Source organism: Myodes glareolus, chromosome 4 (assembly GCF_982192425.1).
Source record: "Myodes glareolus chromosome 4, mMyoGla1.1, whole genome shotgun sequence".
Lineage (NCBI taxonomy): Eukaryota > Metazoa > Chordata > Mammalia > Rodentia > Cricetidae > Myodes > Myodes glareolus.
Window position 1 is genome coordinate 31,652,186 of NC_142029.1, and position 16,827 is coordinate 31,669,012.

A 16,827-nucleotide genomic window follows, 5' to 3' on the forward strand; every position below is an offset into this window, starting at 1 on the left:
TTTCACATTCATTTGTTACACATTTAAATAGTGGGCACTGACAATAAAAGGTGAATAAAGTATGATCTTTGTTTAAGGGGACAGCAACATTATAGTAACAGACAAACAGTAAAATGGAACTGTGTCACTAATGAATGTGTAACATGCTGAGATAGATGAGGGTTGTGTGACAAAGAAGCATGGCATTGAAGGCACCTGTTAGGAGTCTGCACAGAGGAGGTGGGTAACACAAGAGCTGGGTCTTGGCAAGTGAGTGAAGTTTACCAGGAAAGTCCAGACCGATATTCCAGGGCAGGGATTCTCATCTCAGTACTGTTTCTTGTCGGGGGTGAGGCTGTCTTGTGTACTGTAGTGGGCCTATCACACACTAGATGTCAGAGTACCAGCTGAAAATGTCTCATGCATTGTCACAGGTTCTTCAGGGCAGAAATGCCTTCTAGTAAGAAATGGTGCTTTAGGCAGAAGCCTCGGTGCATGAAGACCAGAGATGTGCATGTTGCTCAGTGGGACTTAAATGGGAGGCACAGAGGGCATGAAGGAGGTGATGCTTGGGTTGGTGTAGGAGTTGAGAGTTCTTTGTATCCTGTTAACAGAGCATTGTCAGTAGACATCTTTGTTTTATTTAAATAATTTTAAGTAAGTGTGTATGTGTGTGTCTGTGTGGATATGTGTATGTGGGTACCGGTGTCCTGAGAGACCAGTGATCTCAAATCCCCTGGAGTTAGAGTTAGAGGTGAATGAGAGCCACCTGATGTGGGTGCTGGGAACCCAACTCAGTTTGTGTTCTTGACTACTGAGCCATCTCTCCAGCCCCATCAATAGGCATCTTTATTCAAAAGTGTTCACTCTTGTGTTTTTAAAAGATTATTATTTGTGGCACCATGGACTTTAAGTGAATCTTAACTTTTCTTACCTTGTGTGTTTGGGTAAACACTGGTGTGAACTGTCACGTGATAGGGAGTTCAGGAGGTGGGGGACCAGACTGGACCTGAGAGGAAGTGTTGCCGGTACACAGAGACAGACAGTCCTGCTGTCAGGTAGGAAGGACTCCTGGAGTAACAGGAGCTGATCCTGGAGAGGAGCCGGCAATCTAGACTAATAGGTAGGAGCATGCTCAGAGAGCCTCAGGTAAGGATCAGCTCAGCTAGGCCGTGCATCACGTGAGACAAGATGGGATCTTGAGGAGAGGGTGGAAGAAGGTAAAGGGGAGACTCGGTGAGCCAGTAGACAGGCCAGGAGAAGTTGGTGACATAGAATCAAGGGAAGGGTCAGAAGATGGAACACATTTCAAACAGAGAAATCAATTGTCCATTCCAAGGAGTAGTTAGGAGCAAGAGTCAGCGAGGAAAACCCCAGGGTTGAAGCCCAGGTTGAAATAGTAAAAGAACTAAGAAGAGCAAGCGTAGGAGCTGACTAAATGCTGTAGGCTGAGGGTGATATACTGTTGGCAGGGTATGGTTCACTGTTCGTTACGTGGAAGACTCAGTTTGGGGTGATTTTAAAATTAAATAAGACAGCGCCATCTCTACAAAGAAAGTGCGCGCTCTCTTCCAGGAATAGGAGGGCTCTCTGTTCTTTCACCTTGGAATTAGATAAGAGAGTATGGCTGGTAAAATCCAGACTGATGCTGTAGCAATGTTGTGTGAGGGAACAGAAAACTTCAGGTGGGAGCTCAGGGCTGCTGCGCATAGCCACAATTAATCTTTAAGAATATAGTATTTTATTGCTATTTTGAAAATTTCATGTGTTCATACAATATACTTTGATCATATTCATCCCTTGCTGCTTCCTCTAAATCCTCACGGACCTAGCCTTACCCCTCCCCCTCATAACTTTGTGTCTTTTTTATTTTTTAATAACCCACTGATGGCAATTTATGCTGCCCATATGCTCCTGGGTGTGGGCCTTCCACAGAGCGTGGGCCGACAGCATTGTCCCGCCGTTCTCAGTCTCTTGCCTGACCAGATGGCTCAGTAGGTAAAGTCACTTGTTGCTAAGCCTGATAACCTGAAGTTAATCCCTGGAACCCACATGATAGAAGAGAACCAACTCCCACAAGTGTCCTCTGACCTCCACATACAGACTGTGGCACACACACGTGTGCACAGTCATGCACATAGATAAATATAATACAATATTTGTGGAAAATAGAACAAAGTAGAGCCTCCATGTAGAAAGTGAGCCAAGGTTTTTAAGGCTGATTCCTAAAAACTGGGGAATAGACAGCTGCGTCAGTTTCTTGTAAGATAGGTAGCCTGCTTGAGCTAGCTGTTGTAAACCCTTCTGGATCAGGAGGGGTGACAAGACAAGATTAGATCTGGAGAGGCCAGACCTGGGAGCATGGCCAAACAGAGGCTTGGCAGAGTTGCTGGGCGTGGCCAGACCACGTGCTGAAGTTGGAAAGGTGATTAGCGGAAGGGGAAGCAGGTGTCTGTTAGCATATCCCCAGAGTATCCGAAGCATTGCTGGTGTCTACTTCAGGCTCTGGCGTCGGCCCTTGTGGGAGCCTGGAAGACTGGAGTCAGAAGATGATGGGGCTTAGAGATCAAAGAAAAATGTCCAGAACGGCAGAGGAGCAGATCTGGTTGGGGAGGGGGTTCTGTCAGTGCAGAGGTGGTTGTTGACAGCAGTCTCACTGTTGCTAAGATGTAAAAACTCGCTGAGACATAACCCCAGCAACAGGTCTGAATGTGAAAAGAAAGGTGCCTGTGTGGTATTGACCCCTGTAGCTCAGCTCACCAGCTACAGAGAACACCTTGACCAAGTGAATCCACGGCATTTCTACGTAGGGTGTTGGATGTTGGTGGGAGGAAGAAAGATCAGGCCTTTTTGGGACTTAAAGATACTGCAAAGCCATGAGCCATGGTGCTTTCTAGAAAAAAAAAATCTTGCCAAGCAAAGAATATTAGTGGGAAGTGAAAATGAGGACATGGCCCTACCTATATTGAGGAGAAGGGCCGTGTTGTAAACATGAGGAGAGTGCAGCCACAGGCAGATGGAAGGTCCAGACTGAACTGGGCCTCAAAGAGCCAAACTCAGAATGTGTAAGTCATAGGGAATCGGAAGCTGAGGGAAGGGAAGCCCGGCCCCTGGTCTGGAGAGGCTTAGAGTAGGGGTGAGGTGGGAAGAACTGGGAGGAGCCAGGCTTGGCAGATGGTACCTCGCACATCTCTTAGTATGAAAAAGATGTTCCTCAAGGCCAGGTGTGATGAGACATACCTTTTTTTAAAAAAAAAATAGAGATGAGTTTTATTTTTGTTGTTTTTATTGAACTATATATTTTTCTCCCCTCCCCTTCTACCCTCTCCCATGATCCCATGCTCTCAATTTACTCCGGAGATCTTGTCTTTTTCTACTTTCCATGTATGTCTCTCTTAGGGAGCTCTTTGTTGTCGAGGGTCTCTGGGATTTGTGGATTGTAGACTGGTTTTCTTTGCTTTATGTCTAAAAGCTACTTACGAGTGAGTACGTATTGTATTTGTCTTTCTAGGTCTGGGTTACATCACTCAATATGATGTTTTCTAAACCCATCCATTTACCCACAGATTTCAAGATGTCATTATATCCCCCTCCCCCGCTGTGTAGTACTCCATTGTGTAAATGTACCACATTTTCCTTATCCATTCTTCAGCCGAGGAGCATTTAGGTTGTTTCCAGGTTCTGAACAACCTAAATGCCTCTTTACCGAAGAATAGATGAGATATACTTTTTAATCATCACACTTGAGTCAGAAGCTGGTGGATCAATCCAGGACAGCTAGGGCTATAGAGGGAGATCCCATCTCAAAAAAACAAAACTAAAAGATATCCCTTAGCGCTTAAGTTCTGCTTTGGTGCACCAGGATGGAGTGAATCTACTGTTTCTGTCAACACATAGTACTGTCTACATAACAGATTTTAGGATGTGGGAGGCTGGAATTCATTATCAAACACAAAACAGTTTCACAGAAGAGAGAAAATAGATTTAAAGAATGGATTATTACTATTCAAATCTGTTAAGACATAGGAGTCAATGGTGAATCCAGAGCTGGAATTTGAAAAGAAATGGAACCTTTGTAACTTTGTGAATTTTATTATTTCCCATGGGAAATAAGACATGGTTTAGATTAGTTTTCTGATACTATGTGTAAAATAATTGACACCCAGTTTATTTCTAGATGTTTAGACCCTGAGTTCAGCCATGAACAGTGAACACAACAGAGAGGCTGCCTTTGTGTTTAGTATGCTGTCTATCTTAATGGAAGTAATGGCATTCAAACTTTATACATTCCTAGATGGTGATGTGAGTTCTTACCAAATGGTGTTGAACAGTATTATATACACATCTTTTGTTCATGGAAATAATTGGTCATTAACCAAAATCTGCCATTCAGAAACATTTGTGTTATTTTATTTTTAATATATTTGTTTTTATTTTGTATGTATGAGTGATTTGCCTGTGTGTATATAAGTGCACCATGTCCATGCCTGGTGTCCACTGAACCACCTCTCACCTTAAGGACTGAGAAGTACACAGCTGTCGTGTTCTGTTGTCCTTACTTCTTCTGGCTGCTTCAACCCACTCTCGAATCCTTGGAACATACTTCCTTCTGGCATTCCAGTTATACTATTGAGACTGTTTGACTCTTCACCTGCACAGTGTAATTAATTGAGACATTATACTCTGTGCCTTCTTTTGCTACTTTAAAGGAGAAAGTTTGAAAGTCATTTTTCTATACCTTTGTTGACTAAGTTTTCTGTTCTGCCCAGTTCCCACAGTTGTTAAGTCCCAAAGAAATCACACAGAGGTGTTAACTATATTAACTATAAACTGGCCCATTAGCTCAGGCTTATTAACTCTTATAACTTAGATTAGCCCATTATTCTTGTCTATGTTAGCCATGTGGCTTGTTACCTTTTTCCGTGAGGCAGTTACATCTTGCTTGCTCTGTGGCTGGGTCAGGACTGCAGAAAGCAGAATCCTCTTCCCAGAATTCTCCTGTTCTTGTCTCCCTGCCTCTACTTCCCGCCTAGTTGTCCTGCCTTATACTTCCTGCCTGGCTACTGGCCAATCAGCATTTATTTAAAGTATAATTAACAGAATACAGACCATTGTCCCACATCATACTTTCATAGTGCTTCCGGAAGCCGTATATTACTTTTCAAGTATAAATCGACATTTAAAAAAAAATTACAATTGCTCTTAATTTGTGCAGCTTAAGTAACTTTGTCCATGGCTTGGAGAGGTGGCTCATGGGTTAAGAGTGCTCATTGCCCTTGCAGAGAATACATTTGGTGTCCAGCACCAACATCAGGGCAGCTCACAACAGGTAGTTCGCAATTGACTTTAATGAATAAAGTCGGGGCTCCTTTGGGATGAGGTAGAGAGGAGCTTGCTGACTGAGGGTGACCTGACAGCCTGGCAGGGACAGATAACCAAACTAGGCTATTTGTGATGACTGAACGGTCCTCCTAAATGAGTATCTCGTCCCCGGGGTGAGTGCCAGTGGAATATTGTGATCCTGACTCAAGGATTAGTTTCCGCAGTAGACTGTGATTCATAGCCTACACACTCCACTAACTGGTACCCTAGAGCTCCATGTCTGAGGTGGAGGCACAGATCAAGTTCTCTGCAAGGAAAATTGAATGGAGAAAGACTTTAAAGGGCATTGCCAAAGACCACTGTGCTAGCTTACACTTAGCATTGTAATAACATGAGTTCCTCCTGAGCCTGAAGTTGGGATCCTCCTAATTGTGACTGGAGTTTCGAGTGACTGTTTTAGCTAAGAATGACCCTTTCCTCATGACCAAGGCTCAGCCCTCTTACAGGGTCATGGAGCTTAGTGGACACTCGAGTCCATGGCAAATGAATTTAACTAAGATATTTACAGAAACAGAAAATGAGCCTGGCGTAAGTAGCAAAAATGATTCTAGGGTTTGAAGAGCTTTTAATTGGGAGTTGAGAGGACAACAAAATTTACAGAAAACCACCAGAAAGGGGTAAATGGTATAATATAGAATAAACTCCAAATGCCTAATTCAAACAGCTGACCGTGTGATGGTCCATAGACTTTAATTTATCACATTACAACATGCTTAATTGAAAAATTAAATGTTACTTCTTTAAGAATTTTCCATCTGTTGTGTTTCTAGAATTTCTTCTGACTGAAATTGGCACTTTTTAGATTGATCATGTAATTGACTTTCCTCTCTTTTTTTAAAAAAATATTTATTTATTTGTTATTCTATTTTCCGGAAAATTTCCCAAGTTTTCCTTTTAATTCCAAAATTTTTATGGTTTCATTATTATTATTATTTTTAATTATTAAAGTTTCAGAGGGGGTTGGTGTTTCTTTCTTGTTTGCTTTTGAGACAGGGCCTCATACTCAAAGCTGGCCTGGACGACTTGTGTAGTCAGGAATGACCTTGAGCTGGATTCTGCTGCCTCCACCTCTTGAGTGTTGGTTTTAACCAGATGTGCACCAGCACACCTGTTTCTGCTGTGCTGCTGGTCAAACTTAGGCTCCCTGCTCACTAGTCAGACAGCGTACCAGCAGAGCTACTTTCAGAAACAGAGCCTCACTCTCTAGCCCAGGCTGGCTTAGAATTCACTATGTACACAAGGCTAGCTGCTCTTGCCTCTGCCTCTCAAGGCTGGGCGTACAGGTGTGAGGCACCATGTTTGTCTTTCTTATTTTCTGATACTTGACTTACTGTTTGTACAGTCGCTTCTATCCCTGAGAATCTTTCAATTCAAGAATCTTTGTTTGGTTTTGTTTGGGGTGCTACATTGTTTCTTTACTGTCATTGCAGTTAGTTCTTTATTGGGCACTGTTCTCCACGTGCCGTTGTTGTTTGTTTATGTGTTTGTTGCTTGTTTGAGACAGGGTTGCTTTCTTTAGCCCTGGCTGTTCTGGAACACACTATGTGTAGACCGGGCTGGACTCGAACTAACAGAGCTCTGCCTGCCTATGGCTCTTGAGTGCTGGATGAAAAACTTGTGCCACCAGGACCGGCTGTTACTTATTTTTTGAAAGAGAATCAGTGTGAAGTTGCTTGTAGGTTCTGTAATGTGTTTTTCAAATTGGGGGAGGGGGGCGCTTCTTCAGGAAGTAATCTGTGCAGATCTGCCTCTTGTCACTCTGGTCACTTTCTTTCTTCAGAGAAGACACCTCGTATTCTTATCCCGTGTTATACACACAGTGATAGACACAGAGAGGTGCTTTCTTTCTGAGAGATTTTATAACTATTAACTCAGGGTAAACAGAATCTTAAAAGTGATATTTGCTTAATCTGATTCTCGAGGTGTTGGTGGGATTAATTTGCAATAAATAAGATTGCCTGGTCTTCACATTTATTGTCTGATATACCTAGTTACATTCTGGAAGCATGTCTGCTCCTGAAGCAACTAATTCAAACATATGTCATAATATAGAATGTTATTTCCTTAACACATGCAGTGACCTTTTACATTCTTTTTGGGTTTTTTTGTTTTGTTTTGATTTGATTTGATTTTGGGGGGGGAGGGGGTTGGGTTTTGGGTTTTTTGAGATTAGAGTTTTGGTACTTAAGTGTGCACATTCTTGACAATACACTAACTCTAAGCACGCATTCCTGTCTCTCACAGACATAGAACCATCCTATCCAAAATGCATTAGAGCCGGGCAGTGGTGGCACACACCTTTAATTCTAGCACTTGGGAGGCAGAGGCAGGTAGGTCTCTGCGTTCCAAGCCAGCCTGGTCTGCAGAGAGTTCCAGGACAGCCAGGACTACACAGAGAAACCCTGTCTCAGGGGGAAGGGGTATGCGTTTAAGAGGAGCAACATGGCTCAGTCAGTAAAATACTTGTTGAGCAGGCATGAGGACCCGAGTTCGACTCCCAGCACCCATGTAATATGCTGGCCATGGTGGCACATGATGGATGGGAAGCAGAGACAGACAGGTCAGCTACCCTAGTCGAATGGTGGTCCCGACTGCCGTGAGAGATACTGTCTGAAGAGAAAAGAAAAACCGAAGATGGGTAGTGCCCGAGGAATGACACTGACGGCTGTCCTATGGTCTCTACAGAGTTGCACACATGCACCATGCACCACACGCTTGTGCATACATGTGCATCCTCCAAAATATGTTTAAGCATAGGGCTAGGTGGAGAAGATACCACAATGGCCTCCTGGTGGAATCTGGTGTGGGATGCTCATTGTTATGTCTAAAAAAGCCTTAACTAGGACTTTTAACTTGAAGGAAAGCTTAGTGTGTGCTTCCACAGAGAGTTAATCAGTGAATAGATTTCATATGCCATAAAAACCGGCCAGATGCTTCTGCATGGGAAATGAAGGACTGAAGCTCAGCGCCGTGTGTTCTAGCGTGCCCTTGCTCTACCACAGACTGTGACAGGACTTTCACCCTGCAGTAGGAAAACTCAACTGGGGAAAGCTGCTTAGAAAAGGTTATTTTGGTAAAAATCACACCAGAAGGAAAAAACAAGTGTCTGGAGGGAAAATTCCATCAGGGTGACTACAGCCTGATGGATGATGTTCCCGGCCGAGTAGCGTCCATTTGTGCTGCCATTGTTGAGTGACAGCTAAGGCTTGAGAGTATTACCTGGCATTCCTGGAGAATGGGTTTCCCTTTTACCCGTCTCTCTTTCCCCAACTTGTGGTCAAAGGTGTGGAATTTTTTTTGTTTTCTCTGATTACTTTTTCTGTGGATGCACATACTTGCACATGCTTGTGGGGGCCTGAGGTCGGTGTCAGGAATCATCTGTGATTACACACATGTGTACATGCTTGTGGGAGCCTGAGGTTGGTGTTAGAAATCATCTGTGGGTACACGCATGTGCACCTGCTTGTGGGGACCTGAGGTTGGTGTCAGGGATCATCTGTGGGTACATACCTGTGCACATGCTTGTGGGGGCCTGAGGTTGGTATCAGGGATCATCTGTGGGTACATACCTGTGCACATGCTTGTGGGGACCTGAGGTTGGTGTCAGGGATCATCTGTGGGTACATACCTGTGCACATGCTTGTGGGGGCCTGAGGTTGGTATCAGGGATCATCTGTGGGTACATACCTGTGCACATGCTTGTGGGGGCCTGAGGTTGGTGTTGGGGGGTCATCCTCAGTGGTTCCCCACTCTACTCTTGGAGATGGGGGTTCCTCAGTCAAGCCTGGAGTTTGCTGATATGGCTAGCTTTACAAGCCATTTTGGGTAGGGGAAGTGTTGGAGGAGGCCTCTGCCTCTTTCTCAAGGCTGGAACTCCAGGTGGGTGGCTACACCAACCTGGTATTTGGTATCTGGAGATTGGAACTATGGGCTCACATTTGCAGGCAACCGTTCCAGCCACCGAGCCACCTTCCCAGCCCTCCAATTACCTTATTGGCCTTGTAATCCACCCAGCGTGATTCACCTCCTATAACACCAGTTATTAATTTCATCCTCATGCCCCTTAATGCCTCATAAAAGCTGCCTGTGTCATTAAAAATCATTTTCCACCATTATGTAAAACCTTTTGTTTTGGTAATTTTCAGACATACACAAAAAAGCAGAAGGGACAGTGCAGTGAGCGGCTGCCTCTCGGTCTCAGACACTGTTAGCATCTCCAGTCATTTCTGTCCCGTCTCATGTCTTCCTTTCTTAATTTTATTAATTTTGCTTACAGCTCCCCAATATCTTTCTTCTATTTGTTGGTGGTTTGGGAAAACCTTACCAAATCCAAACAAACAAATTGTGCTTTTTAATGTATTTGTTTTAGAATACTTTGATAGGACAACCTGCACTTTCAAAAAATGCATCTTGTTTTTTTTTTAAGATTTATTATTTTAAATGTATGGTTGCTTAGTTGTGTGTGTCTCTGTGTGTGTATTCATTCTTAGTTTGCTGACATGTAGTATTAAATATTAAACATCGAATGTGTTAGCAAACCAAGGAAGGTTGAGTTGAAGAGAATTCCTTCATGAAACTGTAGATTGGCTGGACATGGTCACTTGTGCCTGAAACCTCAGCTCCCAGAAGGCTGAAGCAGGCCACATAGCAAGCTCTTAAATTCCCAGCATTGTGTAGACTGCTAGTGCGAACTGTAGCTCAGTGGTTTATAGATTTCAAATTTGTTTCCCTGTAAACTGTGGTTGAAAGTGTAGTTAGCTTCACAGTTACACAATGAGTTCATACCATGTGCAGTGCAGAGAGGCTTACAGATTGTTTCTTTATTTTACTTTTTGTATGTACAGTGTTCACGAGTGAGCTCCTGTTTGTAGGGTGCAGATGCTTTTGGAGGCCACGGGGCGATGTCGAGTGTCTTCTGTTGCCCCCACTGGACCTGGGGCTCACCTGTCGGGCTAGACTGAATGGCCAGTGACCTTCAGCGACCCTCCTTTCTCTAAGTTTCTAACACTAAGATTATGGGTTCACATCCAGCTCTTTTCCTTTTAAGATTTATTTATTTTTTTTTATATGTATGGGTGCTTGGCTTGCATGTCTGTGTACCGTGTGTGTTCAGTGCCTACAGAGACTGGAAGAAGGCACCACAACCCTGGATCTTGAGTTACAGGCAGTTGTGAGTTATGTCGGCTCCGGGGATCCAAAGTCAGAGTTTCATTCTTACACAGCAAACACTCTACCAACTAAGCTATCTCTCAGGTCTAAATAATTTTTTCAACCTTTTTGAAAAATATGATTTAAGTTTTCTTAGATGACATTTAACTGTTAAATGTTTTGTCTCAGTGTAAGACCTCTTGAGCTGTAGATTTTACCTATTCATGTTGTACTTTTTGGTTAGAGGTCTTATCAATAGGAAGTCAGGGTTATAATTTCAGCATACTTGATATTCAGTGTATTATATATCAACTTTATGTATAATTTCACGTATAACCTTCTAATCTGTCCAGCTTTACCAACAATACGCAGATTCTGTACGGTGGATTCTATGTGTTAAGTGTAGAAGTGTGACTCCTGGTCACTAGAAGGCAGGGCAGAAACAGATGGTTATGCCTAGGAAACACATGGACCACTCTTTATAAAGATGCAACCCAGTTCAGACCCTGAAGTGGGAAAACCAGAAAACGATCCCAAAGCATAACCCATTGTCAGGCAGTGTGGGGAGCATGGCCAGGCTTGGTAAGCTACTCTGGTCATCTTAGGTTCTCGTTCATGTCCAGAACGGAGCAGGCCGTGTGAGGCTCAATGATCCAGCCCTACTGAACATACTGGACTGGGCAAGTAGGGCTTAGGCAGAAAGCACCTAAGACGTCAGGGAGACCCAGTACCACCTGTCTGCCTGGTCTCACTTGCTGTCGTAATTGCTGATTGGACTTTACAATCTCAGATCACTGGTTCCTTGTTGGTACCTTCTGTCCATAATGAAAAATGCCTCATTTGGGACAACGTAGCTAGTTTTAAAAAGGAGGGGCTACCTTGATACAGATGGCAAGATTTTATTCAATGTCACGCCCTTTCAGTTTTTAAAAACTATTTAAACCAGGCATGATACCCTTAATCCTGCCTACAATTTCTTCAAGTGAAATTTTCCTCAAAACTGTGACACTTCAACTTAACAACTTTTAAATTCTGACTTTTTTAAAAAATTATACTGGATACTCTTGAAACAAGAGCATTCACCTTTTGTTCATTTTACCACAGTTAGCCTAGGTCCAGCAAGAAACCTTCTCAAAGAAATAAGGTGGAGAGTGTTTTATACATATAGCAAAATGCCACAGACATACATAAATTATGTACACATATACCACAGTTACACAGAAAGAGAAAAACGCATTTTCAATTATAATAGAAATTTGTTTTTAAAAATGAATTTGGATTTCTCCCCTTTTGATGTCCTAAAAAGTATTTTTGGGAACATGAAATTGGAATCATCTTTGAGTGTTATTTGGTGACCAGACTGTGCCCACTACCAATGACACTCTTCAGGGTCACCTGCATCCTAGATTCTTGCTCATATTTTCAGGTCTTCCCAAATAACATACATTTGTCCGAGTGTGGGCTTGCTCCTGAAGCAAGCTGCTTGCCCCTCAGATGTCGGAAATGACTGCCACAGAGACATACTTGATACGCAGGGTGTGGAACAATTGCTTGGCCAGGGACGCGGTAATGAAGATCACAGATGCATTGGCCCTCATAGGAACGAGTTTAAGACAGTTATTTTTCCTTTGTAAGTGGAAAAAACACCTCGGATTGCCCTGTATTTATAGCAGCCATGTGCCTGGACTTTCCAGGGGAGGCCTCTGGTTCATATCCTCCTTCTCAGACCACCAAACAGATCGTTAGTTTTGGGAAATTGTTCATTCTTCTGGTATTGGGAGTCCAGTTCTTTGCAACTATTTTATTTTATATAGAAGTTCAGAAACTGTTCAGAGTCCAGAGAGATGGCTCGGGTTAAAGACGCTTGCGGCCTGAGCTGGGAAACCCCGGTTCAGTCTCTAGAACCCGCTCCACAGAGTTGTTCTCCACGCTCTGTGCGGTGGTGTGCATGTACCCGCATGTGCTCACTCCATTCCAGTCGTATACATACATATACATACGTACAATAATAGTTTTAAAAACTTAAGACCTCAATTCAGGCTGGGCAAATGGCTCAGTCGTGAGAGCACTTGCTATGAAAGCATGGAGTTCTGAGTTTGGTCCTCAGAACTCCAGTGAAAAACTGGGTCTGGTAGCACAGGCTTAGAGTCCTAGCACAGGGGAGTTGTGTGAGCCAGGGATCTCCAGACCTACCAATGAAAGGCTGACCGAAAAAGGAGGCAGACAGCTCTGGAGAAACTTGAGTACATACGCACGCACGCACGCGCACACAAACGGAACTCAGTCCAGATTATTGGTTTTAAAGAAGGAGGATCATGGGCTGTGGAGATGGCTCAGTCAGTAAAGTGCCTGCCTGGCGGACTAGCAGGAGGGCCTGAGCTGGAAACCTGGAACCCACATAAAAAGCTGGGTGTGTCCGCATGCACCTGTCATCTCTGCACTGAGGGGTCAGAGACAGGAAGAGCCCCAGAGCGAGTTGCCCGGCTTGCCTAGCCGAGTCAGCCCCAGGTTCAGTGAGAAACCCTATCTCAAAATACAAGGTATAGAGTAAAGTATAGAGACACAAGCCCCCACCTCCACATGCCCTCACTCATACAAGTGCACGCCCAGCACACTCCAAGTGGATAAACTGTGTGGGTTGTATGTCAAAGCTTTTTTAAAAATTATTTTTATAGTTCTCAATCATTCATATGTAGGGGCAGGGGTGGGGAGTGTCAGATTCCCCAGAACTGGGCTTCCCAGTGACTGTTAGTGGACCCACTGGGTGCTGGGAGCCTGATTCGGGGCCTCTGTAAAAGCAGCACTCTTTTTTTTTTTAATATTTAGCTTATATGTAAGAGTGTTTTGTTTGCACATATTTCTGTGCCCCCACATGTTTATCTGGTGCCCAAGGAGGTCAGAAGAAGCATAGGATCATCTGGAACTCGAGTTTCAGATATATTGTAGGTGCTGGGAATCAAGCCTCAGGTTCTCTTAACTGCTGGGTCATCTCTCTTTTCTTTTTTCTCTTCTATCCTCTCCTCTCTCCCCTCTCCTCCCCTCCCCTCCCCTCCCCTCCCCTCCCCTCCCCTCCCCTCCCCTCTCCTCTCCTCTCCTCTCCTGCCCTCTCCTCTCCTCTCCTCTCTCCTCTCCTCCCCTCCTGTGCCCTCCCCTCCCCTTCCCTCCCCTCCCCTCCCCTCCCCTTCTCTCCCCCTCCTCCTCTCCAAGACGTGGCTTCACTGTGTAAGAGCCTTGACTGTCCTGGAATGACACTGGCCTCACCTCTGCCTCCACCACCTCCCAGCTTATCGCTCCATTTTTTGTGTTAGTTCTGGGATTTGAACTTACAGAGCAAATGCTTTGACCCACTCAGCCAGCACCCAGCTCCACAGCTAGTGTTTCCGATGTCCTTCCTTCCTCTCTTTGCACCCGATGTCTCTCCAGGGTCTTTCACCATGTGAGTGCTGCCTTCCGCTTACCCTGCCAGCCTGCTGAGGGCAAGCTTCTCTCCCTTTATCTGCCACAAGCCTTTTTGTCTTCCTTTTAGTTTTGAGGGATATTTTTCTCTAGATAAAAATTCTAAGTACTTTGAACCCTTGATTGGCAGCATTCTTTTGTCTCCTTGATTTCCAGTATTTTTAGTGGGTAGCCTGCCATCATATTTCTCTATATTTTATATTTTTTAAGTTACGTATATGGGGGCTGGAGAGATGGTTCAAATGGTTAAGAGCACTGTCTGCTCCTCCTGAGGATTCAGATTTGGTTCCCATTGCCCTCATGGCAACTAACAACTGTCTGCAACTCCAGTTCCAAGAGGGTAGACACCCTCTTTCGGTCTCCCCAGGCACTGCATACACATAGTACACTACATACATGCTAGTTAAACAGTCATATGTTTAAAAATAAAATGAAATAATTTTTTTAAATTGTGTGTGTGTGTGTGTGTGTGTGTGTGTGTGTGTGTAGGAAAGTATATACTGTAAGTGCAGGTGGCCTTGCAGACCAGAAGAAGGCATCAGATATCGTGGAACTAGAATTATAGGCAATTGTAAGCCACCCAGTATAGGAGCTGGGAACCAAACTTGGGTCCTCTGGAGAAGTAGCAAGCACCTCTTCAGCACCGCCATGTGTGTTTTTGTTCCCTGTGTACAGTGTTTTTTGTTTGCTTTATTTTAACAACTTTCAAGATTTTCCCCATATCTCCGACATTTAATAGAGATGTGCATTTTCATCCCGTCTTCATATTTATCAGGTGTAGGTTTGCTGAGTTTATTGAAACTTACGCTTCTGTTTTCCCAAACATGGAGAAACTTTGCCTTCTTTTAGTTTTTCAAATGATTCCCTGCCTTATTCCTCCCCTTTGTTTCATGCCTGGTAAATTTCACTGCTTATGATACTTAATGGAGAGAGTGCATTGTGCTCTCTCTCTTTGAAGTGCGCTCACTCTCGCTCTAGCATTGCTCAGTCCTTTAACTGCAGCTGTCCAGGGATCAGTGAGGGTCAGGTCGACTTTCTGTAGAGATTTTGAGAGTCATTGTCTTTCTGAGACTTTCTGAGACATCCTCACTCACTTTGCAGTAACATTGCTAGCTCTACACTTGGGTTTCCCAGCCCTCATGCCAGAACATTGCAGATGTGCGTTTTAGGACCAAACACTTCCACGTGGTCTGTGTAGCTGTGTGACTGTGGCCCCTCTGCTGCCGCTGCCATTCTGTTCTGCATTTGCGTGTGTTGTGCTTTGTCTAAGAACGCAGTTCTTCTCTGCAGAGGGCTGCCTTGTTGCTGCTGCCCCATCATCACCAGACTCTGTGCCACATTACGTGAATTTTTTCATTGACTTTCTCTCAATGCTGCAGTGGATTAAACAACATCTTTCTTTTGTTTAGGGGGGATGATGAGTTTCTCTTCAAAGCATAGTAATGAAATTGAATGTATCTGTAATGCTGTTTCTCCTTCCTTTTACAGACAAGAGATGATTTCCTAGGTCAAGTGGATGTCCCACTCTATCCCTTACCGGTTAGTATAGGTATTCATAATTTTGGGTTTTGTGTTTATGATTTTTAATTATAATGGCCAACATGAGTCTAAATATCTGAGCTCCTTCCAGAAATTCATCTCAATTTTCTGTTTACTTGTCTATAAGATTTCCTTAATTGAGCTCCAACAAGAAACAGAACTGCTGGGATTGGTTAGCAAGATGGAAACAGGGCTGGGGGGGATTGGAATTACCTTACTAAATGGAGCAACAGGAGCCTAGGCTCATGGAAGGGAAGCAAGAGACTGCGCCACAGTGCAAACGTGGAACCTTAAGAGCCGAGTTGGAAGTACAGCCAGAGGAAGGGCTTAGGAAACCTTTTAGAATCAAACATCTCTGGGGCGCTGGAGAAGTGGCTGAGTAGTTAAGAGGACTATTACAGAGGACCTGAGTTCAGTTCCTAGCACACCTCTGGCACAACCAGAAACCACAGGTCCACAGGATCCAGTGCCCTCATCTGGCTTCTGATGGATCCTGCACATGGATGGTGCATGTTTAAACTTGGAGGAATGAACATTTAAAGAGGCAGTTGGTAGCAGTGCACAAGTAAATTGTATAGGGAAAGAAACAGGCAGGGTTCTGTTCTCACCGTCCAAATAAGCAAAATAAAGAGCCAGATGGAAAACCTCAGCATGGGTGGATCAAAAGTCAGTCAGAAGGTAGAGGGGACAGAACCAAAGAAGAGAAATAGTTTCACAGTGTGTGTGGTAGCCCATTCTTGTAATTGTGACATTTGAGAGGCTAAGGCAGGAGGACGACAACTCTGAGGCCAGCTTGACTTCATAATGAGAACTTTCCTATAAATAAGTAGATAAAGTTTCAAGGCATAGAGAGTGAATGCAAAGAAGCAGAGACGTAATAAAAAACAAAGGACTGATAAACCTTAAAGTAAGAGAAGGGAGACTCGTAGCTCCGTGCAATGTTTAGTGCTCATAAGCGTTCATGACTACATTTGACCTACTCTGACTTTCCGGGCCGGCATTCTCCATATCACATGTTTCTCTGATGCCAGGGCTCCGCCCACACTGCCCTGACCCCACATCCACCTGCTCTGCTGGGTCCCCACTTAGTTCTGGTGTTGCTGCAGTTCTTGTGCAGGAAGCAAAACCATGTGGTTACCAGCTAACCCTCCTAACAAGTTCAAACTGCCTTTTCTCATTCTTCAGTTAGTCTTTCATTATGGTTCATAAATATTCTTGAAAAGTACCTGACTGCCTTTTCTCATTTTAGACAGAGAACCCAAGAATGGAGAGACCATATACATTTAAGGATTTTGTTCTTCATCCAAGAAGGTCAGTAAATAT

At 44.0% G+C, this 16,827-nt stretch overlaps 1 protein-coding gene across 3 annotated transcripts in view; it reads left to right on the forward strand.

The window, feature by feature from the left end:
• Nedd4 (NEDD4 E3 ubiquitin protein ligase) overlaps positions 1 to 16,827 on the forward strand; it is a 96,111-nt gene that overhangs the window by 38,855 nt on the left and 40,429 nt on the right. For all 3 annotated transcript variants that reach the window (XM_085689356.2, XM_085689352.2, XM_085689353.2), the window contains exons 7-8: positions 15,454 to 15,504; positions 16,754 to 16,815. In XM_085689356.2, the coding sequence (XP_085545482.1) occupies positions 15,454 to 15,504; positions 16,754 to 16,815 (113 nt within the window). The remainder of the gene's footprint in view (positions 1 to 15,453; positions 15,505 to 16,753; positions 16,816 to 16,827) is intronic.